At 35.7% G+C, this 27703-nt stretch overlaps 1 protein-coding gene across 2 annotated transcripts in view; it reads left to right on the top strand.

Moving 5' to 3' along the window:
* Window positions 1-27703, top strand: part of PIK3CB (phosphatidylinositol-4,5-bisphosphate 3-kinase catalytic subunit beta) — a 169603-nt gene that overhangs the window by 56073 nt on the left and 85827 nt on the right. For both annotated transcript variants that reach the window (XM_001495416.6, XM_023621014.2), the window contains exons 2-4: window positions 12052-12238; window positions 15402-15627; window positions 21459-21682. In XM_001495416.6, the coding sequence (XP_001495466.3) occupies window positions 12068-12238; window positions 15402-15627; window positions 21459-21682 (621 nt within the window). In that variant the 5' untranslated portion in view covers window positions 12052-12067. The remainder of the gene's footprint in view (window positions 1-12051; window positions 12239-15401; window positions 15628-21458; window positions 21683-27703) is intronic.

Here is a 27703-nt window from a genome sequence, read left to right as displayed (position 1 = left end):
GAATGAGTACTTACTTATTAACCTGAAGTCCAATCATTTTTTTCTGTCTTCCTCTCTTGATCAAGGTCTAGCACTGAGATGACACTATCAGCCTGCCTCTCCTGACTTATAGTGTTTTCTAGAGAGAAAAGGCAGCGAAAGAAGAGTTAGGCACCAGGACAGATCTCTTTTCCTAGGTGTTTATTTCTTTTTTTTAATTCCCAGTTTATGTCACTAGTGAAGGGGAAATGAAAGCTACACACAGAAGCATTTTGTCATTCATGGCTGGATAGCTTAGGAGGAAAATTGGTCTCCAGGGAGAAGCTTTAAAACAGACAAACAAATACTTCATAGACCTAACTTAAACCAGTGTGTGATGGAGTAATCCTGAAATGGCTTGGGAGAAATGCCAGCTTTATAGGCTGCTTCTTTAATTTTTATGTATAACTTATCTTAAAATGATGGCAGACAGAAATAACTAAAAGGTTCAGAGCCTGGAATAGTGCTTTTTCTATAGCTGTAAGCTATTTAAAATTCTTCTCATGTTACTGCTTGCCATCCAGAAGGCATTCTGGCACTTGTTCAGTTCCTAGATGTGAGAGCTGTTGGTTGATTACTCACCAGCATCACCATACACTTGTACAGTTTGGCTCATGACTCAGCCTCACAGCACTTACTTGTGGGTACCCTTTGCTATATAGTCATTCCTGATTGTCATGATGTCGCTTGTTATAAAACAAGTACCAGAATTGATTGGTTACCATTTCTGGGATGAAGGTTTGTTGACGTTCAAAAGAACACTGCAGTTAGTCTGTTGGATCTCGGGCCACTGAAGTGAGAAAGAGAAGCTGTCGTCTAGACAATAAAACTTTTGTTTAAAATATATACGTGCATGATAGGTACAAAAGTGTATCCAATAAGCCAGAAGTATTTGCTTGACTCCTCTACTATTAACTAAAATGATTAAAAAAGCAAAAAGGGCTTACCCCAGAAGTCAGAGCTGTGGAGAGAAGTTGAGGAGAGGGAGGGGAGTACTGTCTGGTAGGAACACCCAAGGAGACTCGGAGATGCTGGCAGTGTTGTGTTTCTTGACCTGGGCAGTGGTTTGCTTTACAATAGGTATTTTCTTTTCAATAATTCATTGGGTACTTTTTTATGTATTATTTTAAACAATAAAAATGTTTAAAAATAGGAAATACTTGGCCATCATGTAGGAGAATTCCCTCAACTGTATCTTCAAAGGCGGAGATCACCATATTTTGTACTAGTTATCAGTAGTAAGTCTCTGTCCTATTAATTTTGTCTATTTAGGAAAATAAGCACTTTTACTGTAAAATATGGTTATGGTCAACCAGCGATTGAAATAGGCTTAACAGTTAGTTCCTGTGCCCAAATACTATTCATTTGGGCTTCAGGAAGAGAAGGCACAGGGTGGTGGGCGAATGTAGTAGGGATGAAAAATATCATTCTTGGAAATATATATCCAGTTAGAATAACTTTATCTCTTGTTGATAAGCATGATTGAACATTTAGATTAGAAGAGAAGATGGCAGACTGAAAACTAGAACACTGAAAAATTAGCATTACTTAATAAAAAACTATTTAAATTAAGACTATTTAAACTTAAATGGAATATCTTAAAGAGGATAGTAGTGTAGTTTGGAATAATGAGGTGATGACTTTTATTTTTTATAATCTTTTTAGGAAGATTATTAACATTCTTTAGACCTGGGAATCTGCTGAATTAAAATTTCTTCATCAGCCCATTTGGTCTGAAGAAATAATACCAATAATGTTCCCCTTCCCCATTGGAGTACTGTTGTTATGGATTATGTATCTAAATTTCTGTTTTTCTTTTTCTTTTTTTTTTTTTTGAGGAAGATTAGCCCTGAGCTAACATCTGCTGCCAATCCTCCTCTTTTTGCTGAGGAAGATTGGCCCTGAGCTAACATCCATGCCCATCTTCCTCTACTTTATACGTGGGACACCTACTACAGCCTGGCTTAACAAGCAGTGTGTAGGTCCGCACTTGGGATTCAAACTGGCGAACTCCGGGCCACCGAAGCAGACTGTGCAAACTTAACCATTGCGCCCCCGGGTGGGCCCCTAAATTTCTGTTTATCTGACTGTAGTGATTTTTAAAAAGCTGTTGGGAGTGTGGGTGTTACCTGAAATTCTCTGATACCTTTTAAGTAAATAATGCTAATTTATATGACTTGTTTCAAATCTTAATGTTTGTTTAGTGATTATCAGTAGAAAGAGCAAGAAAAAAGTAGGATAAAAGTATGAATTGCAGAGCACCCTGTGGTGTGATGTTCCCTCTGCATTTTGAGATTCATTGCATTTCCAAACCTGTCCTAAGGCATAGATTCCTGCTGAGATTCTCCTGCTCTGGATCACCTTCAAAATTTAATCTGGAGTGAAAATCGTCTAGAAACCTCAGTGTAGAAAAACTGGGTTGCATTCCTCAGACCTCAGAGAGACCTCAGGCCTCTAGAATTAGCCTTGACTATCACTGATTTTGGAGAGTCCTAAATCATTACCACATAGAAATCCTCAATAGAGAAAGACATGTTACCAATTAGAAATGAAAACGCTGATGCTCCAGAATCGGCAATGAATAGCAATAGTTAATTAAGTTAAATTAATTAATTTTTTAAACATAATGCCTTTTGGGGCCGGCCCGGTAGCGCCGCAGTGAAGTTCACACATTCCGCTTCTCGGTGGCCCGGGGTTCGCCGATTCGGATCCCGGTGCAGACATGGCACTGCTTGGCATGCCATGCTGTGGTAGGCGTCCCACATATAAAGTAGAGGAAGATGGGCACGGATGTTAGCTCAGGGCCAGGCTTCCTCAGCAAAAAAAGAGCAGGATTAGCAGATGTTAGGTCAGGGTTAATCTTCCTCAAAAAGAAAAAACCAAGATAAAAAAATAAACACAATGCCTTTTATTTGAATACCGAATACATTCTGTCAGTGCACAGAGTATGCTGAGAATGGAATTTTTTTTTAATAGTTCCTTTATTTTATTTTTCTTATTGTAGTAACATGAGAATGGAATTTTTTAATAGAAAAAATAATGGCAGCAATACAATTAAAATAGAAAAAATATAATTTCTAATATAATACAAATGACAGATACGTTAGCATTCTGTGAAGGCCATGTAGGGCATTCCATTGTCTGATAAGCTGTAGTTTAATTTAAAATTATTTCAGATAAGTATTTGGAATTGGAATTTTTTTTCCTTGGAAAACAAGATTTTATTGCAATGTGTCTTAGAAATTTAAGTGCTCCATTTTATCACAATGAAAATTATTCTCAAAGCAGATATTCTCTAAGATAACAAAGTATTCAGTTTATTTGTATACCATAGTATATTAAAAGTTACAAAGCCTAAGATAAGCAAGAAACAGGTCAGGAAAACACAACTCAGAATTCTAACATTTTTACATGGTATCATTCATTATGAAATGCAAAAAGGCTATTAATGTTTAAGTGGAATGATCTCTAACCTATAAATTATACTCGTGTGACCAAACACATACAGAAATATAGATTCCAGTAAATATTAAAAGTTTGATTTTATAAGTAATCAGAGAAATGCAAATTAACTCATGAGAACGTTTTTACTTTTAGATAATTAACTAAGATTAAAAAACTCTAGGGGGCCAGCCTGGTGGCATAGTGGTTAAGTTTGCATGCTCCACTTCGACGGCCCAGCGTTTGCAGGTTTGGATCCCTGGCGCAGACCTACACACTGCTTATCAAGCCATACTGTGGCAGCATCCCACATACAAAAAACAGGAAGATTGGCACAGATGTTAGTTCAGGGACAGAGTTCCTCAAGCAAAAAGAGGAGGATTTTCAACAGATATTAGATCAGGGCCAATTTTCCTCACCAGAAATAACAAAAAAGCTCTATTATAATCCTGCTAATGGACACTTTGTACATCCATTAATGCAATGGGAATACAAATTGGTAAAACCTTTCTAGAAAGTACCTTTCTAGGAAGTTTGCCAATATGTATGAAGAAGCTTAAAGAAGTTTATACCAGTGATTCTAAACCTTATTCGATCCAAACCCCTTTTTTGTGGTATGTTTTGTAATACTTGTTTTACTATATTAAAATGAAATTCTTTTCTTTTCTTTTAAAGATTTTATTTTTTTTCCTTTTTCTTCCAAAGCCCCCCGCTACATAATTGTGTATTTTTAGTTGTGGGTCCTTCTAGTTGTGGCATGTGGGATGCCGCCTCAGCATGACTTAATGAGCTGTGCCATGTCCGCACCCAGGATCAGAACTGGCGAAACTCTGGTCCAGCGAAGCAGAGCGTGGGAACTTAACCACTCAGCCACGGGGCTGGCTCCCTCCTTAAAATGAAATTTATAGATAATATAATCTACCTGCACACATAATAAGAGAAATATAATGCTTTAACTGTAATTTAAAGGAAGGTGAGTTGTGATGAAAAGATAATATGCTTTTCAATATGTAAATACTCAGGTGGGACTGTAGTAGAGCAGAGTCAGATGCTCATATCTACATAGATCACTGTGACTGCAGTGACTGCAAGTAAAGACTGACACAGGGATGTTGTGTTGGCAACTTAAATTCCGTAAGTAGACATGTAGCTGCTGCTTTTGATTGTATCTCCTGGCTCACAACATAAACTAAATGAAAAGTCCTTGCTCTGGTTACACGGCTTTTCATTCATAAACAGAACAGAAGGTCATTGAGCACTTCTCCCTCAGGAACCATGATAGATGCTCCAGGTGTTTTGGCCTTCATAAAACAAAATTTCTACTAATATACACACATAGTAGGAATTGCTCTGTCATATTGTATGTTATTGATATGATGCAGTGTCCGGTATTGTAATTTGATAAAGGAATATTCCAGTAGCTCATTTTGCTTTCTCTCTGAGCATTGTCATTAACCTTATCATTGGTTTTAGAACCTTTTTAGTAGTTGTGTAAATTGTATTTGTTTTGCCACAAGGGATGTAACTTTGAATTTTGCCCCTCTAATTTTGGTAACTTCTGTGAATTGTTTTTGAGCCATTGATCCTAAGATGAATGATGCAACACAATAGTAACAATAAATATTTAACAAAAGTGAACTTTCTAACAAAAATGAAGTAAAAATACATTTGCTAAGACTAGAAATTAAGAGAAATTAAACAACATAGCTTTGCTAATACAAGACTCTTTTGTAGGATTTCTGTAGAAACTATAATTGATTTTTGGAAAAGCATGTGAGCAAACCACCTGGTAGGTCACTAGAGACCACCTTTTGAGGAACACTGCTCTAATTCCTTTCACACCAAGCAATCAGGGCTCATGATTGTTTGCTGTGAATAGGAGGCATGGCTGCTCCTTTCATTGGAAAGAAACAGGTCTTATTGTAAATTAATGTTACTCATCAATTATTGAGTACTTTTTATATGTCAAGTGCTTTGCAAGGTACTTTTCTGTATGTGCTGTTTTATTTAATCCTTACCTAACTCTGCAAGGTAGATATTACCAATCTTGTTCGTAAATTAGGAAGCTGAAGGTCAGAGAGGTTAAGTAAGTTATCTACGTTTATACAGTCTACGCTGTACAACAAAACGCATAGGTGAGACTATGTTATGTAAAGGACCTCTTAGTGTTTCAATAATAAAATCTCTGTATGTCTCGTCCAATGTTGGTGAGCCTTATACTAGATTACAGTGAATGATAGAATGAAAAATTAAATACTTGAGAACTATTTTATAAAATTAGAGATTTTAAACCATTCAAAATTAGGAAAAGTAACATTTATATAGTGAATAATTTTATCTGAGGTGATTCATTTAATTGGATTTTAAATTTTGTTTGGGAACTTGTCTTTTAAGACCCAAAGACAATAATCTGTCTTTTGGAGGGGAAACTTTAGTAACAATATATATTTTATTTAAATTTGGTACTATTTTAATTTTAGATATATAATTTCTTCTTCAGGATATTTGCTGTGATGGGTACCAGCTGTTTGTGCATTGTAGACTGCTTGTTGGAAAAAGTTTTAAAAGAGAGGAATGCCTTAAGCAAGACAGGAGTTAGTTTTGTCTGTGTCTAGATTAGCCACGGAAGTCATTTTGGTATATATATGTATATTTAAAACACTTTTTTTTTTTTTAAGATTTTATTTTTTCCTTTTTCTCTCCAAAGCACCCCTGGTACATAGTTGTGTATTTTTAGTTGTGGGTCCCTCTAGTTGTGGCATGTGGGACGCCACCTCAGCATGGCCTGATGAGCGGTGCCATGTCCACGCCCAGGATCCGAACCGGCGAAACCCTGGCTGCCGAAGTGGAGTGTGAGAACTTAACCACTCGGCCATGGGGCTGGCCCCTATTTTGGCATATTAAGTGTATGTGTTGTGGTTTTAAAAAACTGCTTGGCATTCATGGACATTGAAATAAATCTGGCTTATAATAAACTTGTTTCACAGAGGCATACTAAATATTTATGAATGTATTCTGTTTATAGTTAGGTTAAGTACTAAGAATCCAAATCTGCAGTTTAGAAATACTAACGAACACATACATATTAAGAATAGATAGACTAGCTCTAACCTGAGTCTGTCCTTTGGACTATTGAAAGTGTCCTCAGTAATAGAACTTTTAAAGAAGTATATAAGCTGTATGCCCTCATTAATGAAACATTGAAAAAAGGAAATATTTATTTATAACTATTTTTGAACTACATTAGTGTATTTCTTTCCAGTCTTTAATTTTTGTACATTAGGTTGTACTCAATGGTTTTTTTCCTTTTTACAGTAAATAGAATTCTAATTATACTTTTGGACTGTTTTCTATTTTGCTTTTTTCATGTCATTTATAGACATTTCCATAGTATTGTACACGCTTGACAAGCTTCAGTTTACATGGCTGCTTAATATGCCATCAAGTGGATATATCATTGTTTATCTAAATATTTCTTCATGTTTGGACAATTAGGTTAGTTGCAAGTTTGTCATATTTGTATATTTTGCTTTGTACATAAAAGTTTTTTTGTATTGAAGTTTTCTTTTTCTGAGGAAGAGCCGCCTTGAGCTAACATCTGTTGCCAATCTTCCTCTTTATGCTTGAGGAAGATTTTCCCTGAGCTAACATCTGTGCTGATCTCCCTCTGTTTTGTATGTGGGATGCGGCCACAGCATGGGCACTGCCAAGTGGTATAGGTCTGCACCTGGGAACTGAACACGGGCTCCCAAAGCAGAACATGCTGAATTCAACCACTCAACCAGGGTCACGGGGCTGGACCCCATTTTCAAGTTTTTAAATGCGTAAGTTATATAATTGAAATTACTGAGTTAGTAGGTATAAAATTTTTCAAGGCTTAGTACATATTTGCAAATATTTTCTAAAAGCAGTTTAGAGTGCTGTGTTCTATTCGAAAGGATAAATTTAAATGTTATTTCAGTATAAATGATAGAGATATATAATGTTTAGCAATTGTTCCTTAGTAATTTGTAGAATTACTTTAGAGATATCTCCTATATATAATTGCAGTGATTCAGATAAAATAACCATCTTTAAAAAATGAAGTGATAGATTGTTCAGTTTTTCAGTGCTCAATATAATGCATACTTCACTGTAAACAAATCAGTAGTTAAGGCTGATTTGTTGTCTTTGAACAATGGAGGCAGGAAAACTAAAGCCCAGATGAATCAAGATCCCATTGTTTAAGTTGTTTGATTGAATCCTAAAGGTTGAGATAGTAAATGCAGTGCTCGTCATAGTGCATGGGCCCTTCCAGTGCTAATGTTCTGTTCTTTTATGACCATTCACTTTTCTTCTAACTATATATTGTATAATAGGAAAGAGAGAAATATTAGGTAAATACTATTGCATTTAATTTTTAAAAAATTCCCTGTCAATTTCTCTTAAAATTTCTTCCGTTATTTCCAAAGTAGTTTTTAGTTGAACTTGTTTATCTGTCTAACAAGTTTATGTTGGTTTCTGCTCATCATTTGATGTAAAGAGAGAAAAATCCAGTGACTCTGCTGGCACATTACTAGAAAAGCTGAGAACATTTTATTTTTTAGTTTTTTTGCTGAGGAAGATTGGCTGTGAGCTAACATCTGTTGTCAGTCTTCCTCTTTTTGCTGAGGAAGATTGTCCCTGTGCTTACATCTGTGCCCATCTTCCTCTATTTTGTATGTGGGACACTGCCACAGCATGGGTTCATGAGCTGTGCATAGGTCTGCACCCAGGATCTGAACCTGCGAACCCTGGGCTACTGAAGCAGAGCACAAGAACTTAACCACTGTGCTGCTGGGCCTGCCCCACTGAGAATGTTTAAACCCTTTCCTCTCTTTCTGCCAGTGAACAAGTGACAGGATATGGGTTTGTAATTATAGTCTAAAGGTTTAGTTTGAGCTAATTGTCACTGCCGAAGTTCCTTTGCCCTTTGATAGCTTCCTTGGAAAGTTGTTATAGTCATTTTGTGCTTGTCCTCAGCCTTTGATCATTTGCTTAGATGCTCAAACAAAAGAGTGATAAAAGACTGAGGATCTTTTGGGCTAGGTAACCCTGTGAAGAATATTTCCTTTAAAGAGAAAAGAAAGAAAAAAAATAAAGGTAAAAATGAGTTAAAAATATGCTAATTGGCTTGGGAAAAAATGTGACTTTTGGTCCTGGGTCTGCCTATGTGTCATCCTAGATAATTTATTCAATCTCTCTGGGCCTTAGTTTTCTTATCTTTAAAATGGGAAGGGTCTGTAACTCCTCAGGCACCTCCCAATCTGAAACTCTGAGTTACTTCTCAGGCTGGACTCTTGTGTGTGGTGCTCCTTACAAAATAAGGGTAACCAAGGGAAATAGTAACCAGAATATGTTTTATTTTCAATTGTGTGTCAGTAATTTTATTTTCTTCAAAATATCTCTACAAAAGATTTATCCTTTAGCAGTTGGTTTCGTTACTCATTTGTTTAGCAACTGTGCCACAGTTTTAGGTCTGACAAAGGACATGCTTTTTTCATTACAGTACACACATTTTGTGAGTATGCCCTCCTCTTGATATCTGCCTTAAAGTGTTGTGCGTGACGCTCTGAAGAGCTACAAGTTACCCAGTGGTTTTAGTTAAACCACCTCATCAGTAAGTTTGTTTTCTAAGGGTCTTGCAGACTAAGAGCTAGTTATACTGGCCTTAATTTCTCTGATCAGTTAAGGGGCTAAAGATTTCTTGACTTAGAGCTTCTTTTACCTCTCAAGAACTAGCCAAAGACAATGTAGTCAAATACAAGAAACCATTGATTGGCAAGTAGAAATGTATGCTAAGTTATGTTCTTTACTATTTTAAGTACATACTATAATTAGGTCTGGATAAATTATGGAGACTCCATTACTAATTTGCTTGTCTTTTCATATTATAAAGTGTCTTCCTAAGGGCAGCAGTTTTCAGTTTTGACGATATTCAACTTATCAATTTTCTATTTTATGAATTGTGCTTATGATGTTATATTTAAGAACTCTGCCTAATACAAGATCACAAGATTTTTTTTTTTTCCCGAGGAAGATTAGCCCTGACCTAACTGCTGCCAATCCTCCTCTTTTTGCTGAGGAAGACTGGCCCTGAGCTAACATCCGTGCCCATCTTCCTCTACTTTATATGTGGGACGCCTACCACAGCATGGCTGTTGCCAAGCGGAGCCATGTCCGCACCCGGGATCTGAACCGGCGAACCCTGGGCTGCCGAAGTGGAACGTGCGCACTTAACTGCTGTGCCATTGAGCCGGCCCCAAGATTACAAGATTTTCTTCTCTGTTTTCTTCTAGAGTTTTTGGGTTTACATTTAGACGTATGATCCAGTTTGAGTTAACTTTTATTTTTGGTGTGAGATGGATTGAGGTTCATTTTCTTAACATATGGATGTCTAGTTATTCCAACACCATTTGTTGAAAAGACTGTCCTTTTTCTCATCAAATTACCTTTACATCTTTGAAATCAGCTGTTCATTCTCTTTTTCAAAAGTGAAATAATTTAGGGGCTGGCCCGGTGGAGCAGTGGTTAAGTTCACACGTTCTGCTTTGGTGGCCCGGGGTTTGCTAGTTCAGATCCCTGGTGTGGACATGGCACTGCTTGGGAAGCCATGCTTTTGGCAGGTGTCCCACATATAAAGTAAAGGAAAATGGGCATGGATGTTAGCTCAGGGCCAGTCTTCCTAAGGAAAAAGAGGAGGATTGGCAGCAGATGTTAGCTCAAGGCTAAGCTTCCTCAAGAAAAAAAAAAGGGATAATTTAAAGCAAATACCAAAAATAATGTTATTTTACCTCTACATATACTTTCATTATGCATCTCTAACTGATAAGGACTGATTTTTAGAAACATAACAAACATTCCATTATTGTAGGCCACAAAGTTAACAATACATCCTTAAAATTATCTAATATTCAATACATATTTAAGTTTCCCTAATTGCTTCAAAGATGGTTTTTTATAGTTGATTTGTTCAAATCAGCATTGGCTTTGGCTATGTCTCCCATGTGTTCTTTTATTCTTTAACAGTCCTTCCACCACCTTCTTTCTTTCTTTTCTTGTTATTGTTTTATCGATGATCCCACATTTTGGGATCATCAACTGATTGCTTCCTTGAAGTGTAAAACTCGCTCCTCTATTCCCTATAAACCGGTCGATAGATTAGATCTAGACACTTGATTAGGTTCAAGTTCAGTTTGTTTTTTTTTAAGCCAAGTATACCGTATAGATGGTGGTTAGTATTCCCTGTTGTATTATAGGAGGAGACACATAGTGTTTGGATTATTCGGAGGGTTTAGGTGGTGTCAACCTCATATGTTAGTTGTAAAGTTCCTCATCATCCTTTCACCATATTTTGTAAGTTATTTTAGCATACATTAATGACTGTTGCCTAGATTATTTCATTAGAGGTTGTAAAATGGCAATTTCCTAATTTTATCATTCTTTGTGCATTTACTATCTAAAGTTCTAAAAATTAAGAAAAAAAGAAAAGAACTTGCCCTCATCACTTATTTGGTTATCCTGGAATAGTTTGTACAAGCAGATTAAATGTTTGATTTACTTCCCCATTCTTTACCAATTTTCAAAATAATTAGTTGGTCTTAGCAGTCTCCAGTGGTGACCAATAACGCATTGGTTTGTTTTTTGTATCATTATTAAGTTACATATTTGTATATATTTGATGTATTTCAATCCATGCATGATATTATTTTTGATGCTCAAAAATGCTTCAAGTTGGTTCCTGTCTCTTTTGGCATGACACTTTCATTCTTTGAATAAATGAGATTTGAACCTTGGTTCATTTAACTTCAATGCCTATGTTCTTCCCATTAGTATTGTTTGCCTTTTTGAAAGAAGCCCTTAAGGAATAGATGAGACTTAAACGGCACAGTTGAAGGGTGCATTTGTTGGGATAGGGGTTTGATACCAGGAGTGTCAACATATATATGAACATAGGTGTAGCAGCAGTAAGGCAAAAGGCACTTGTGGCACAAGGGGCTGGGCTGTGGAGTGGTAGGCCAATCCGAGGAAGATAGGCCAGAGACATAGCACAGAGAGCCCTGCCAGCTGGGCTGAGGGATTTCGTCTTTTTAATACTTAGGTGGTGGGTCATGGGACTAAGTTCATGACATTTTGTTTCTCACATAAGATTGATAGAAAATTATTTTTGAAAGAAGGCCCTCTTAATTGCCATTTTCATTGAAGTTGGCAGAGAAAAACTCAGCCAAAGAGGCCATTATCATCTAAGTAAACTCTGGAAAGTATTACCTGTTATGTGGTTGGTAACTGAATTTCTCAGGACCTATAATCCTTGAAGCTTTTCATTTTTCACATGTGATATACTTTTGTTGAATCTGAGTCAGTGTGGTGTATACGTATAATTTATGTAGTTATAATCAAAAGTATATATAAATGATTTCTGGTCACTTACTCCTGCTTGATTTAATTGGTCTCCTGTTACATTATTGACTATATTAAAATCCAAGGACTAATTATGGATTGGTGGGCTTTATCATATTTTAGTATAAAATTTGGCTGATTATCTGTCTGACTTAGTTTTACTTACGATTCTAGGGCCCCATGGTTATGAATGTGCTTCAACTTCATGATGCCTCCTGCTATGGCAGACAGCCTTGACATCTGGTCAGTGGATTCACAGATAGTATCTGATGGCTCCATACGTGTGGATTTCCTTTTACCCACTGGGATTTATATCCAGTTGGACGTACCTCGGGAAGCTCCCATTTCCTATATTAAACAGGTATGTTAATAGTTGGAATTTCTATAAATGTAGTTAACTTACTATATCACTTAGAGGAACATGTTCTTCTGTTATAGAAAATGTTATTAATGTAAATCATGTGGTAAATTTGAGGGAAGTTTAACCTTTAGGTCATTGCATTTTAAAGATTTTGATATGTGCTTTGTGTTATGTGACATAAAACATAGGCATTCTCCCACTTTTAACTAATTTTCTCTGAGGAACCTTTGCCCTGAGCTAACATCTGTGCCAATCTTCCTCTATTTTGTATGTAGGTTGTCACCAGAGCATGGCTGCCAGTGAGTGGTGTTGGCCCACACCCGGGACCTACCTGTGCCGAAGCAGAGTGCCAAACTTAACCACTAGGCCAGGGGACCCACCCCTTAATTTTTTTTTTTTTTTTTAAGATTTTATTGTTTTTATTTTTCCTTCTTCTTCCCAAAGTCCCCCAGTACATAGTTGTGTAATTTAGTTGTGAGTCTTCCTAGTTGTGGCATGTGAGACGCTGTCTCAGTGTCGCCTGATGAGTGATGCTAGGTTCGTGCCCAGGATCTGAACTGGCGAAACCCTGGGCCGCCAAAGCAGAGTGTGTGAACTTAATCACTCTGCCATGGGGCCGGCCCCTTAATTTTCTTTTTTGAACTATATGTGATACCTGAATTAAGAACAATTGGCTTCTGTTAGCTAGTTTGTAATGCTTTTCAGGTTATTAAAAGGAATTTGGCATTGTCAAAGAAGATTTTATTTTGAATTAAAATCTTTATAATTACTGTCTTTGAACTTGTTATATTTTTTCCATGTGATTTTTGGTTACTTGTCTCTTCTTCTTCTTCCCTTCCCACCCCCACTACTTTTCATGGTGACTGGGGGAAGAAAAAGTTTTCTACCATTCACTAGATTTTTCCTCCCAGTAATGAATGGTATGTCCCCATTTGGAAGCAAATTCTTTTAAATATCAAGGCTTGACTGTTATGTTTTGTTGGATTATTTTTTCAAGTGAATTAATGAGTGCCATTGGTTTGTGAAGACTATGATATATAAATAAAATTGTTTTTCTAAGCTTTCTCTTTAATGTTTTCCAAATAACTAGACCCAATATGAAAATCAGGGGTTATGATATTTTTAAGAGAACGTATTTATGGTAAACTTTTTTAAAGCTCTTGACTTTGGACAGCCTCTTAACTCTTTTCCAGTCTTCTTTTTCAGGGAGACATAAGAATTCGAAAACTGCATGATCCTTGAAGTAAAAAAAAAAGAGAGAGAATTGTTTTATGCACCCCACATGTGCAGAGAATACTTAGGTTTATAGTCACCAGTGACAGCTGTGGAGCCTGTGGCTATACCTGAAGCTGGATTAACCATTGATACCCGCCCCCCCTTTTGTTTTTTATTGTTATAGAATAGGCACAACATAAAATTTACCATTGGAGTTGTTTTTAGGTGCACAGTTTTGTGGCATTAAGTACATTCACAGTGTTGCCCAGCCATCACCACTGTACACTTCTGGCACTTTTCATTAAATAATAAACTCTGTACTCATTAAATAATAAACTTCCCCTTCTCCCAGTCCCTGGTAATCTCTAGTCTAGTTCCTGTCTCAATGAATTTGTCTTTTCTAGCTACTTCATGTAAGTGGAATCATACAATGGTTGTCCTTTTGTGTCTGGCTTGTTTGACTTAGCATAATATTTTAAAAGTTCATCCATGTTGTAACATGTATCCAAACTGCATTCCTTTAAAAGACTGAATAATATTGCATTGTATGGATATTCCACATTTTGTTTATCTGTTCATCTTTTGATGGACATTTTGGTTGTACCCGTCTTTTGACTATTATGAATAATACTGCTGTGAATATTGGTGTACAAGTGTCTGTTTGAATCCCTGCTTTCTGTGTTTTTGTATATATACCTAGAAGTGGAATTGTTGGATCGTATGGTAATTCTGTTTTAACTTTTTAAGAAACTGTCAAACTGTTTTCTGCAGTGACCGTATACCACTTACATTCCCACCAGCAATGCACAAGGGTTCCAGTTTCTCCACATTGTGGCTAACACTTGTTATTATTATTATTTTTTTGATAATAACCATCCTTATGGCCGTGAAGTGGTATGTCATTGTAGTTTTCAGTTGTATTTCTCTTATCACTAATGATGTCAAGCATCTTTTCATGTGCTTCTTGGCCATTTGTAGAATTATCTATTCAAGACCATTGCCCATTTTTGAATTCAGTTGTTTTTTTTGTTGTTGAGTTATAGGAGTTCTTTATCTATTCTGGATATTAGCCTCTTATTAAATATATAATTTGCAAATATATTCTTCTATTTTGTGGGTTGCCTTCTCACTGTCTTGATAGTGTCCTTTGATGCACAAAAGTTTTTAATTTTGGTGAAGTCCAATTTACCTATTTTTTTCTTTTGTTGCCTAGCACTGCTTTCTTTTGTTTTATGTAGCTGAATCTGAGGACTGGCCATGATTTTTACCCAGCTCTGTTATCCTCAGCTCTTGGCTTTTGCACGTGCTGCAGTTAAAATATGTAATCCCACCTTGCGTTTGTATAGTGATCTTCTTTTATGTGATCTCATCCAGGATACCTGGGGGAGATGATGAGAGCTTAATTCTGCTCATGCTGACAGGGCAATGTTAGTTAATAAAGGTACCCCTGGTGAATAGAAAAGAATGCAGGGCAAAAATAGTATAAATTTTGTTTGGGAGTAATGATACATACTTTAAATTTTTAATTTTTTTCTGATTAGAAGTTATGTTCACAGGAATGTTAAATACGGAAGTCTTGATTCTTACTCTTCATAGATATTCACTTTTAATAATTTTTTTATACAAATGCATTTTTTGTGCATTATGCCATTGTATTACTTTACAATAATGCGTTAATGCCATACATGTTCTCTTGCAATTTGCTATTTAATAAAAGACAACAACCTTAACACATCTTGGATAGCTTTCCATGTTATAGTGTATTTCTCTTTTATTTTCGCTGTTCTATAATATTCTGTAATTCATTTAACCAGTGCTTTACTGGTAAACATTTGGCTTGTTCTCAGTTTTATAAACAGTGCTACAATGAACGTACCTGTAGATATATCTTTGTTCACTTACGCAAGTGTTTCCATTCCAGAAAATCTCTTATTATTTTTTCCTTCAGATGTTATGGAAGCAAGTTTGCGATTACCCAATGTTTAACCTTCTTATGGAAATTGACTCCTATATGTTTGCATGTGTGAATCAAACTGCTGTGTATGAGGAGCTTGAAGATGAAACAAGAAGACTGTGTGATGTCCGACCTTTTCTTCCAGTTCTCAAATTAGTGACAAGAAGTTGTGACCCAGGGGAAAAATTAGACTCAAAAATTGGAGTCCTTATAGGAAAAGGTAATTAAAAATATTCTTAGTATGACTTCTTAATATCTCTATTGCTATATGTATAAACATGTGCAAATATAATCTAAGATATTGCTTCGCAAAGTGTGGTCCATGGACTAATGCTGGTTTGTAAATTGTTATCAGTCTGAGATAAGGTAAGTACAGAAATTGAGAGTAAATGTTTAGAAAGTCCTCTAGCAATGTGACATTACCACAATATCCAAGGGCTAATGTTTTGTATATCTTCTTCTTTTCTGGTGACTTACTTTTATTTTACAAAAGTATTTGACAGATTGGAGAGAGCGAAGTTGTTCCTTTGCCTCAGATAGTTTGAGAAGTGCTTTTCTAAGAGATACATGCTTAGTTTCTTGTGAACTGCCCTTCTTGCTATAGTAATCATAAGTGTCTCAAGGGCCAGTGGTATATCAATATCCTGCCTTAGACAAGATACTAACTTGAACTAGGTACAAGGAGTTACTGAGGAGGAGACTTTGAAGTTTAAATACAAAACCCGAAAAATCCATTGGAGAATTTTGGATGTGGGTTGGCTACCTGTATTGATTAAATTTACTATTATAGGTTAATATAGTACCATCCTCTTTAAAATAGTAAGTATCTTTAAGATAATATGTATATATTATATATGTATAAGTATGGTTCTTGTCTAAGAACCATCCCCTTTAAGATAGTATTCTATGATCTTGGCCTGTAGTAATTCAGGCTAGTGTATGATTATACTGTGGGACTAAACTCTTTTCCCTCGGAGTATTTAGAACAGAACCATATTCATTTACTAAATGACACCCTGGTCTTTAAAAATGTTTGATTACTTCACAGGATAACTTTCCCCCCGTTAAATAGATTCATAATTATATACCGTACACATTTTTTCCCTTATACAGTCATGTGTAGCATAATGACATTTTGGTCAATGATATACAATGGTGATCCCATAAGATTAGTACCATATAGTCTAGGTGTGTGGCAGGCTGTACTATGTAGATTTGTGTAAGTACACTCTATGATGTTCGCACAATGATGAAATCGCCTAATGATGCATTTCTCAGAACATATCCTGTTGTTAAGTGATGCATGACTATATTAATGGCCTCAGTAGAAAGCATTCCCTTCTTTTTTCTAGAGCTCCAAAGATATTTTTTAGTAGATTTTTATTTCTTCTCCATTAAAAAACATTTTTCCTTGGTTTGAATTGAAGAATTATATGGAAAAGTAGAAAGAATAAAAAATCACATATAGTCTTATCATCCAGGACAAAAATATCCACTGATAATGTTTTGATGTAGTTCTTTCCAAGCAATTTTGTGTGTGTGTGTGTGTGAAAATAGATAGCTTATGTGTATTAATGCTGACGGAAGGATGCAGACTAAAACCATGTTGATTGTTAGGGAAGTTAAAATATTTGGTAATGCATAAGGTTAGCACGATAGAGAGAGCTATTCATTAGGATATCGTTATCTTTTTGAGATTTACTATCTTTTCTAAACTTAGATCACTGAGCTGTCTTCGGGTCTTGATTTCCAAAACATGGATTCATTAGCCACCGTTACTGCTCCCTAAGCTTGCCAGATTTAGCAAATAAAAATACAAGCAATGCAAACATGAGCTATACTTAGGCTAAAAAATCATTCATTGTTTATCTAAAATTCACCTAGAACTGGGCATGCTGTTTTTTTATTTGGCAACCCTAACTTTACCCTACCACAGCATAGGGATCTAATGTATGTACTAGAATTGATTTCTCTTTCTATAAACAATACGCTGTATTTCATTATCATAAAGCTTATTGTACAGAATTTTTTTATGCAGTGCGCTCTACCTTTTGAATGATCAAGATGTAAGGAGTATTTTATTGCATTAAATTATGCAGTTTATAAGCTCTTAACTATTTATAAATTGTATTTTAGCTCTTCAGCATATCTAGAAAAGCTGGTATTATGATCATATACACAAATTCAAATGTTATCATTCACTTAGGAAGTTGAGTAAGTTTGTTTTAACATTTTAGAATGAATTTTCACTTTAAATATCTAACAAGTCAGTTTTTGCAGTTACTGATTTGTATGTAATGACTACAACCGGGGCTTGATGAGGTCATGCCTCCTGGGAAAACAATAAACAATTATTTCAATTTAACTTCAGGAAGAAGGTTGCTGCCTCCTCCTCTCCAAAGGAAACAATAGAACTTTTACAGATATGACTGCCCTGACGTATCTTAAAATTCCTTCTTCTCAAAGATGATGTGACTGACCATTTCAGTTTCTATGTTTATTCTAAATAATTATTTACAGAGCTGCTGTGCAGGTTCTGATTATTGTCTATAGTGAAAGTACGTGTCACTTCTGCATTAATTTCTCCAAACACCCGGTAGTAAATCTTTTTTCTTTTTTTCAAAAGATTGGCACCTGAGCTAACATCTGTTGCCAATCTTATTCATTTTTTTTCCTTCTTCTCCCTGATGCCCCCCAGTACATAGTTGTATATTCTAGTTGTAGGTCCTCCCGGCTGTGCTATGTGGGACGCCACCTCAGCGTGGCTTGATGAGCGGTGCCATGTCCACACCCAGGATCCGAACCAGCGAAACCCTGGGCTGCAGAAGAGGAGTGCGCAAACTTAACCACTTGGCTACAGGGCCGGCCCATCCAGTAGTAAATCTTGATAGCAGGATTTTGTCAGCATCCTGAAAAAAGTATTTGAAAACTCCCTTGTTTCCTCTTGCTTGTCTAAAGCTGTGGCATATCTTAAAGTGAAGGAAATATATAGTCTGCAGGATTTTAACAATGTCTTTAATATGAAGAAATTGTTTACTCCCTATTTTTTTAATATCCAAAAATATTTGACTGTAAACTATACAGTATAGTTATCTTACAGTTTAAGCTTTGCTATCAGATTTTTTTTACCAGAAGACATGTAGGAAATTAACTAGATTTGAAATTAAATTACTTAGCCTAAAGTCTTATTTTTGGCAAAGTTTCTATTTTTAAGAAACCTCTGTTGTTTCCAGATTCAAGCCTCATCAGTTTCTTAAAAACAGCAGATTCTCAGAGATTGAGATTCAGTGAGTCTGGGATAAATTAAAAAAATCTGTACTTTTCAGTTGATTCTAACAGTTATATGAACAGTCCCTTATTTATAATATACTGAAAAAAGTTACCATACAGTAGTGATTGCAGTTAAACAGTGTATGTTGAGTGTTTATACTGGGGAATACAGCAGTAAATGTGCGTGGTGTGGTCTTTGTCTGCTTGGAGCTCACAGTCCAGGGGGAAATATGGATCAGTAAACAGACAATTACAGTACAATGTGTGAGCTGCTATAAGTCAAGGAGGGTCACTTCAATCTACTGGGTGATTCAGAGGACACCATGGCTAACTGAACCTTCAGTCCTGATTAGGAGTTGATAGGTGAAAGCAATTGGAAGAAGGAAAGCAAAAGGGTGTATGAAGCATGGCTTATTCAAGGAATAAAAGAAATGGATTATGGTTTTTTTAAGAGGATAGCAAGGACAAGCAGGAAGACTGGAGAGGCATCCAGCTTCAGAGCATGCAGGGCCATCTAGGCCATATAAAAAGTAAAGACTTACTCCTAAGAGCACTTGGGAAGCTGTTGAAGGATTAAGTAGAGGAGTACCATGATTAGATTTGCATTTTAGAAAGATTTGGGTTGGAGAATGGGTTGGAGGGATTAAGACTGGGAGTAGAGAAATTAGTGAAAAAACTGATGTCGTAATCCAAGGGAGGGATAGTGACTGTATTAAGTTAATGGCTGCAGGAGCTAGAAGTAGAGAGAGATGAGAAACATTTACAAAGTGGATTAGACGTGACTTTTAGTGGATAAAGGGAGATAAAGAGTTTGATTTTTGTTAGATGTACTTGTTATTAGGTACTGATTGCCCTTTCGTTACCTGTAATACCTATTATCTGTGAATAGAAGGAGTCTGAACAGTGCTAGGAAGAAGCTCTAAGATGCTTCAGCTGCTCTACCTAATTTACAGTCCATTCATAGCTAATTTAGAGTAATGTATTTTTATTCCAGATCTAAAACTATCCAGGCAATCATATTGTACCCTCAAGATTGTGCCTTTGCTGTGATATGCAACTTAGACATTTAAATTTTTTTATATTTAATACCACAAATTGATTCTGATATTTATTTTTTAAATAATAATTGTTTTAATACATAAAAGTAAGTAGACAATGCAGATAAGTCCACTCTCCAGCTCACTCTTATTGACACACATATATTCAAATAGTATAGATCCAAATGATGTAGTATTGATTGGCTTTATGGAACAAAAAGCAACAGCTTGCCTAACTGTGCTCTTCTATCCAACACTATAAAATGCTGTTAAATTGTCATCTCAAGTATCTTTCCAAAACAAAAATTTATACATATTCTATATTCTTTCTTTTGGATTTGTATGAAAGGAATCTTTTGAGACCTATTTTGTCCCTGCTTTTAAAATTTAATATATTGGGCTTTTAACATAATGCATAGATCTATTTTATTCATTTTATTACTTGTACCACTATATAATGGTATATGGATGTATCTTAATATTTCTAACGAGGTCTTAATGATTAACTTTAGATTTTTTCCAGTATTTATATTATTATAAACAAAACTACAGTGAACATTCTTGTACTGATATCATGTTATTTGTATAATTATTTCCATAAGTTTGGGGAAATAAACAAAGACCACCCTTATGAGAATAGACTGTTTACTCAGAGCTTGCCGTAGTAACAGAACTTGGTGTTTGGCACTGACTCAAAGGCAGGCAAGGGAGTGAGAAAGTTTTATATTGAGAAACGGGGAAGGCTTCAGGTGTGCCTGGTTGAAAGTTGTTGGCAGGGGGAAGCTGGAGAGGGGCTCACTAGAAGCTGGGCATCTTCTGTGATTGGTTTGGGGAACATATTTGGCTTTCTCTGGTTGGTCCTGAGTCTCTCAGGTTGAAATTCCTGTTGGTGAATTTTGAGATCGAACGATGTATATATATGTGTCTGTGTTTATATAAAATTTTAAATAACTATTCTATAAATTCTAATAAATATTCAATAAATATTCCTCTCTCTCTCTATCCCATCCAGCATAGTGTACAGTCAAATTTTAAAATGTCTGCCAATCTGATAGGTAAAAATTAATGCACATATAAAAATTTATACATGTTCATTTATTGTTTTAGATTTCTAGAATTATTTATTAGAATAATCATAAGTTTATGAAAAAGTTCTCATATACGGTTGTCTTGGCAGAAGTGGTTCATAATTAAGCACAATAAAGAATAATTTTATGTTTATGAGATTTTTGACTAATTGATGTAACTGTTGAAAAATCACAGTGAACTGAAAGTTTAATCTATAAAATTTGTTTACTGAGTTTTAAATTAAGTTATAACTTGACTTTTAGGCTCATAATAATTTCAGTATGTAGTATTCTATTACAGCATTTGAAAAGTTCTCAGATTCTTAGTCTTTCTCAGATATTTTAAATGTGGTTTACTTGGTTTGTAAAGAAAAACTGTAGATCTTTTTGTATTGTAGTGTGAATGTCAGTGATGATTTTTATAAAACTGCTAATCAACTACATTTCTTTAGACGGTTTCAAGTTTGTATTCTTTAGAAATCTAATCATGTGTTCTTCTAGTCATGAAATTTATTATTTTATCTCACTATTCTTTTGCTCTTTCGTAATATTTTCTTGCCCAGTTTTGTTTGCTTGATGAAGACCAAACGTCCAAATTAGTTTTTGTTGAATATATTTTGTATTGTCTTTTATTCTTATTAGCTACTCAAAATGACACCTTTGAAAAATGTGTTTAGGTCTGCATGAATTTGATGCCTTGAAGGATCCTGAGGTGAATGAATTCCGAGTAAAAATGCGAAAATTCAGTGAGGAAAAGATTCAGTCGCTTGTGGGATTGTCTTGGATGGATTGGCTACAGCAGACATATCCACCAGAGCATGAACCCTCTAACCTTGAAAACTTAGAAGATAAACTTTATGGAGGAAAGCTCATTGTGGCTGTTCATTTTGAAAATTGTCAGGTAGTATTATATTATTTTAAGAAATACTTTTGTCATAAGTTTGTGCTATTTACCTGAATGCAGCTCAAATCTTAGAGGAGGCTCTTGCTTACCTAGTAAACACTATTACAAAGAACATTTTTAGATTTAAGATGGAAATAAATTTAGGATTATGTCTAACAATCTAACTTGACATATCCCTTGCTCATATATGATTTTTGATGCAGTGGTATGTTAGTTTACATCGGGGTCAGCAAACGGCACTGTTTTTGATTGGTTTTTATATTTTTAAAGGGATGTAAAAAAAATCACAGAATTTTTAAAAAAAAGGTAAAGAAAGAAGGATATGCAACAGAGACCCATATGTTTCAGCAAACCCTGATCCTTACAGGAAAAGTTTGCCAATCTCTGGTCTAGATAATGTTCTTTAGTGTATATATTATTGTGTTTCTCATGTGATTTTTCTTTTGTCTATAAAATGAGAGATTTGATCAAATGATCTCTTTTCTTCCATATTACATTCATGTTGTATGAATATGTGAATTAAGTGCTGATATGGAATTGGGCATTATAATTCAGTGTATACACAGTTAATCCATATCTGAATGTTCACAGCAATTTTACAAACTAGATTATGCTCCCACCTTTGTATCAAGTATGGTCATTTTATCATCTGGAGTCTGGCCTTAGAATTAGGGTAGGAATTCAAGGATATTTTATTTTGTTCTTCAATTACTATGATGACAACAGTGACAAAAACAGTGTATCAGTAGCCATTCTATGTTACACACTTATACGGCCAGCAACTGTGAAAGGTGTTTTTTATGTATTCTCCACTTCTCCCAACAACCCTGTAAAGTGTTGATGTCTTATCCCCATTTTACAGTGAAGAAACTGAAAGGGAGAGAAGTTTGATATTTTTTGTGTCAACCCTATAGCTGGTCTATGGTAGCCAGAATTTTTTCCAGGTGTTTCTGGTTTTATCCAGTTCTGCCTCCTTCCCAACAACATGTTATTAATTATTTCTTAGGACACATGTGAAAAAGAAATTATACCTTCTGGCATATTACAAAGGAAGTTTGTCTAGGGAAAAAAAAATTTGTTACTCGATCCTGAGATATGTTGAGACTAAAGGTCAGTTTAAGCCAAGATTTGGATATCATAGAGTGTCAAGATCAAATTTAAAACACTGTTTAGGGAATTCTTCACTGTTGTAAGAGCTGAACCAGGGAATTTTACTGTTAAAAGGTGATTAGAATTCAACTTGAAAACACTGGTTCAGAACAATTTGCCCATCTAGGTCAGTTTGAATTTTATTACATATGGGTCATGTCTCTACTGGATGTACAAATTTTGATGTAATCATCATTGTAACAAAGTATTTGTGGAAAGAGGTGTTTTGAAGTTAAAAGAGAAATGGAGATATTTTGAAATCTTATTGGATTTTAAGCAGTCCTAGAATTTAATGCTGAAAGGAGTTTAGAGATCATCTAGCTAGACTCTTTATATAACGTAATAATTCTTTTCACTGTCCCTTATATCCTGTGTCTCTGACCAAAAACGTCCATTGCTAGGGGGAGTGCTCTGCCTCCTGAAGTGGCATGTTTTAACTGTGGGCAAGCACACATTTAAATTTTGAATTAAAAAAATTTTTTAAATTAAAACTAGCCTTCTGTGACTTCTGCCCATCTGGTTATACTTCCTATTTTCCTTAAGTATTCATTCAATCTTTGCTTCATTCTACATGCCAAATATTCAGATAGTTGAAATATAGCTATTGTGTCTCTCCCTAGTCTCCTTTTCTTCTGACTAAATATTTACCCAGGGATTAAACCAAAAGTTCCTACACTTTTGGATTGTATAGATCAGTAAAATTATTGTTATTAAACAATTTTGGGAAGTCACGTAGAGTTTATAGCTTTTTATTTAGGCAAGTAGGGCCATTTAAAAAAGTGCAAAACCATAATTTACCATCACTATTTCATAAATGAATAAATGTTTTACCACCAAAAAAAAAAAAAGGAATGACAGAATCTCAGAATAAAGGATGATTGGCAACCTACTCTGTCATATATTCATTTCTCTCTTTCGCCTCTCTCATTTCTATAAAATTCTCATTTGGCCATTTCTCTGTCACTGCTGGTGACCAACATTGGGAAGCAGCATGTGGGAACACCAAACTAAAAGTGAGGGGAAATATAACAAGGTATTTACTTAGGTTAAAAAATGATTTTCCAGGATTGGTAGGGGGAAAGCTAGAGAGCAATTTCTGTGAAAAACATGCAAAATTTTAAATGACCACATAGTCAGTATCGGCCAACTGTAGAACATGGCTTTTAAGAAGCAAGATAAATATAATCATGGAACTATTGTGTCTCAATTTTACAGAATAGTCCCAGAGGCCAGATCACAGATGCTTTATTATTATTATTATTGTTATTATTATTTTATTTTATTTTATTTTTCCTGAGGAAGAGTCACTCTGAGCTAGCTAACATCCATTGCCAATCCTCCTCTTTTTGTTTTTGCTTGAGGAAGATTAGCTCTGAGCTAACATCCATGCTGATCTTCCTCTACTTTTTAGTATGTGGGATACCACCACAGTGTGGTTGGTGAGTAGATTAAGTCTGTGCCTGGAATCCGAACCCACGAACCTGGACTGCCAATGCGGAGCGTGCAGAACTTTAACCAGTCAGCCACGGGACTGGGCCCCGACAAATGTGTTATTTTTGATTCCAAGAATCATAGTTTGTAAAGAATACCAATAAACCTGAGCAGCACTTTTAAAGGTTTTTAAATTTTTTTTTTTTTACCTCAGCCTGCATAAGATATATGAAATAATTTTATCAATAAAGAGAGGGGCACATGTAATTTGAAATAGTCGCCTGTGTATTGGGGGATGGGGAGAGGAGAGTAGAAGGGGTAGGAGGTGGAGAGTGTGTTTTTTGGGGAATTCCAGAGAATATGTCGAAGCAAGGGCAGAAATGTGAGAAACAGTAGTACGGAAGGATGTAGAGTAAGACTATCAAGAATAAATATTTCCTCACCTGTGTAGTCATTATACGAATAACTATGGTTGTCAGAGTATAGATATAGTCACTAATGAACTGCATCCCTCCCTGCTGGAGAGAAGTATCTGTCCCCAGCCGTATGCCCAGTGTCCTTGTTGGATAGTCTCTCATTTATAGCTTTTTGTAAGCATTGAGCAATATAATACAAATTCATTTGCCAGGAAAATTACAAATCTTTGAGAAGATGCAATATTTTGTGAAGTATCTGAAAGTGATGTTGAAAAATTGATTGAAATACAGGAAAAGCCAGTCAAGTTGAGTTCTGACCAGTCAGTCAGTCAGTTTATGTAGAGAAAATTAAGAAGAGTGATGATGACACACGAGTAGTTCTTTAGAAGACATAAATGTAATTATCAAGGGATTAAGATGCTTTTGGAGAAAAGTTTGGAGCCCTTGATGCTAAATACGATTCCATTATATAAATGTATATCCATTATTGTCTTGATTGCATGTCCCTCATCACTGATAAGGATGAATCTCTTTTCACATATTTATGAAACATTTGTATTTCTGTTGTGTTTTTTTTTGTCTAGTTTTTATTATTTTGATTTTTTCTTTCTTTTTGAGGAAGATTAGCCCTCAGCTAACTACTGCCAATCCTCCTCTTTTTGCTGAGGAAGACTGGCCCTGAGCTAACATCCATGCCCATCTTCCTCTACTTTATACATGGGACGCCTACCACAGCACGGCTTTTGCCAGGCGGTGCCATGTCTGCACCCAGGATCCGAGCTGGTGAACCCCAGGCTGCTGAGAAGCAGAACGTGGGCACTTAACTGCTGCGCGGCTGGCCCGGCCCTTTCTTGTCTATTTTTTAATCAGGTTGCATTTTCATACTGATTTGTAGATTTGGAGTTAGTGATCCTTTGTCATTAACATGTGCTGTGAATGTATTCTCCCAATATATGCCTTATCTTTTTATTCTTTGTTGCGTTTGTTCTGTTTTGCTTGCTTTTTATCCTTAAGTTCTAGTCATTGTTAAGATTTCCTCAGTTGTCGTATGTTATATATGTATATGCATGTATGCATACACACAGAGCATATCAAGTTCAACATTGCTGTTGCATGGAAAGTGCTGCTTTATGTGTTTCTGTTGGTATATACCTAGGAACAGAATTAATGTCAAGTGTATGTACATAATCAGTTTTTAATAGATACTGCAGAATAGTTTTTCAAATTTACATTCCTACCCAGTAGTATTTTGAGAGCTTGTTTTCCCACATTTTTGCCAGCACTTGTTATTATCAATAATCTTTTTAAATTTGCCAGTTTTCTTTTCATTGAATTTTAAGTTTCACTTAACACATTTTATTCCTTGGAGTTCTCTTTGATTCTTCTTCAGATATACGTGCTCTTTATTCATTTTCGAGCTGCTCTTAAATCTTGAAACATAATAACCATACTTGTTTTATTTTCTGATAACTAGTTAACAGTATGTGCAGTTTTCCAAGCCCAGTTGTGTTTTCTGTGCTGTCTGCAGGTTCATGCTATCTGATGATGAGAGAGTCTTCTAGGTTGTATTTCTGAAGAGTTTATGTATGAAATAGAGAGTATATAGGGATCATAGAATAATTTTATGATATATGAAAGAGCCTGGGCTCCTTATCTTTCATACCTGTGCTATTTAATACAGTAGCCACTAGCCACATGTGTATATTTAAATTTAAATTTAAGTTAATTAAATAAAATTGAAAATTCGGTTCTTTACACTAAGCCACATGTCAAGTTCTCAAGAGCCACTTGTGGCTAGTGGCTGTTGTATTGGAAGCACAGAATAGAATATTTACATTATCATCATCATCATTATTATTTTTGGTGAGAAAGCTTGTCCCTGAGCTAACACCTGTGTCAGTCTTCCTCTATTTTATATATGGGATGCTGCCACAGCATGGCTTGATGAATGTTGTGTAGATCCGTGCCCAGGATCCGAACCTACAAACTGCAGGCTGCCGAAGTGGAGCATGCGAGCTTAACCACTACGTCACCGGGCTGGCCCTCAACATTGCATTATTAAAGAAAGTTCTTTTGAGTAGCACTGCATTAGATAGTTGTGACCATTTGTATTATGTTAAAAAAGAGTATCACATCGCTTTGTGACTCTCTTTTTAAAGATAGATTACTTTCTAAGCTGGGTGAGGGTTAGTTTTGAGGTGGATAGTATAAGAGGTAGGGAGATCAAATTGAAAGCTATGTTGCACTTTAGGCGAGATATAAAGAATCACTGAAGTTGTAGAAGAGTGTTACTAGAAATGGAGAGAAGGTGACAATTGGCATCAGGATATAAGATCATTGGTATCTTATTGGGAATTGAGATGAGGGAGAAAAGGGGAGTCAGGCGCTTCTCAAATGACTCTGTGGATCCTAGCTTGTGTGCTTTGATGCATATGACACCAACTCATTAAAAAAAGGGAGAAGAAGGGCCAAAATGCTAGAGAAAATAGATTGGAACACTCCAGTCTATTGGAGTGTTTTTAAACTAAGAAAGTTTAGGTTTCGAAAGTTGGAATTTGAGGGCCAGCCCTGGTGGCCTAGTGGTTAAGTTTGGCATGCTCTGCTGTAGTGGCCCAGGTTTGGTTCCTGGGTGTGGATGTACACCGCTCTATTAGCAGCCATCCTGTGCTGGCGGCCCACATACTAAACAATAGAGGACGATTGGCATGGATGTTAGCTCAGGAGTCTTCCTCAGCAACAACAACAAAAAATTTTGAGATACTTTGTGGGAAAGGGAGGTGACTTAACTTAATTTGGTGGAAAATATTACAAAATCAATTTCAGGTTAGTGTAGAGAATTTTCTAGCAATCACAGTTGTCCAGAGTAGCAGTTGGCTGTCTTGGGAAATAATGAGCTTTCTTCTGTCTTTGATATGTGATCATATGGTGAGAAATTACTTTGCTAGATTATGAGAGGATTCAGGTATTTTAAATAATTGTTACTATCTGTACCTTTGAGATTTACAATGAACATGTTTAATAA

Source organism: Equus caballus, chromosome 16, assembly GCF_041296265.1.
Source record: "Equus caballus isolate H_3958 breed thoroughbred chromosome 16, TB-T2T, whole genome shotgun sequence".
Lineage (NCBI taxonomy): Eukaryota > Metazoa > Chordata > Mammalia > Perissodactyla > Equidae > Equus > Equus caballus.
This window is presented reverse-complemented; position numbering and strand designations above follow the sequence as displayed.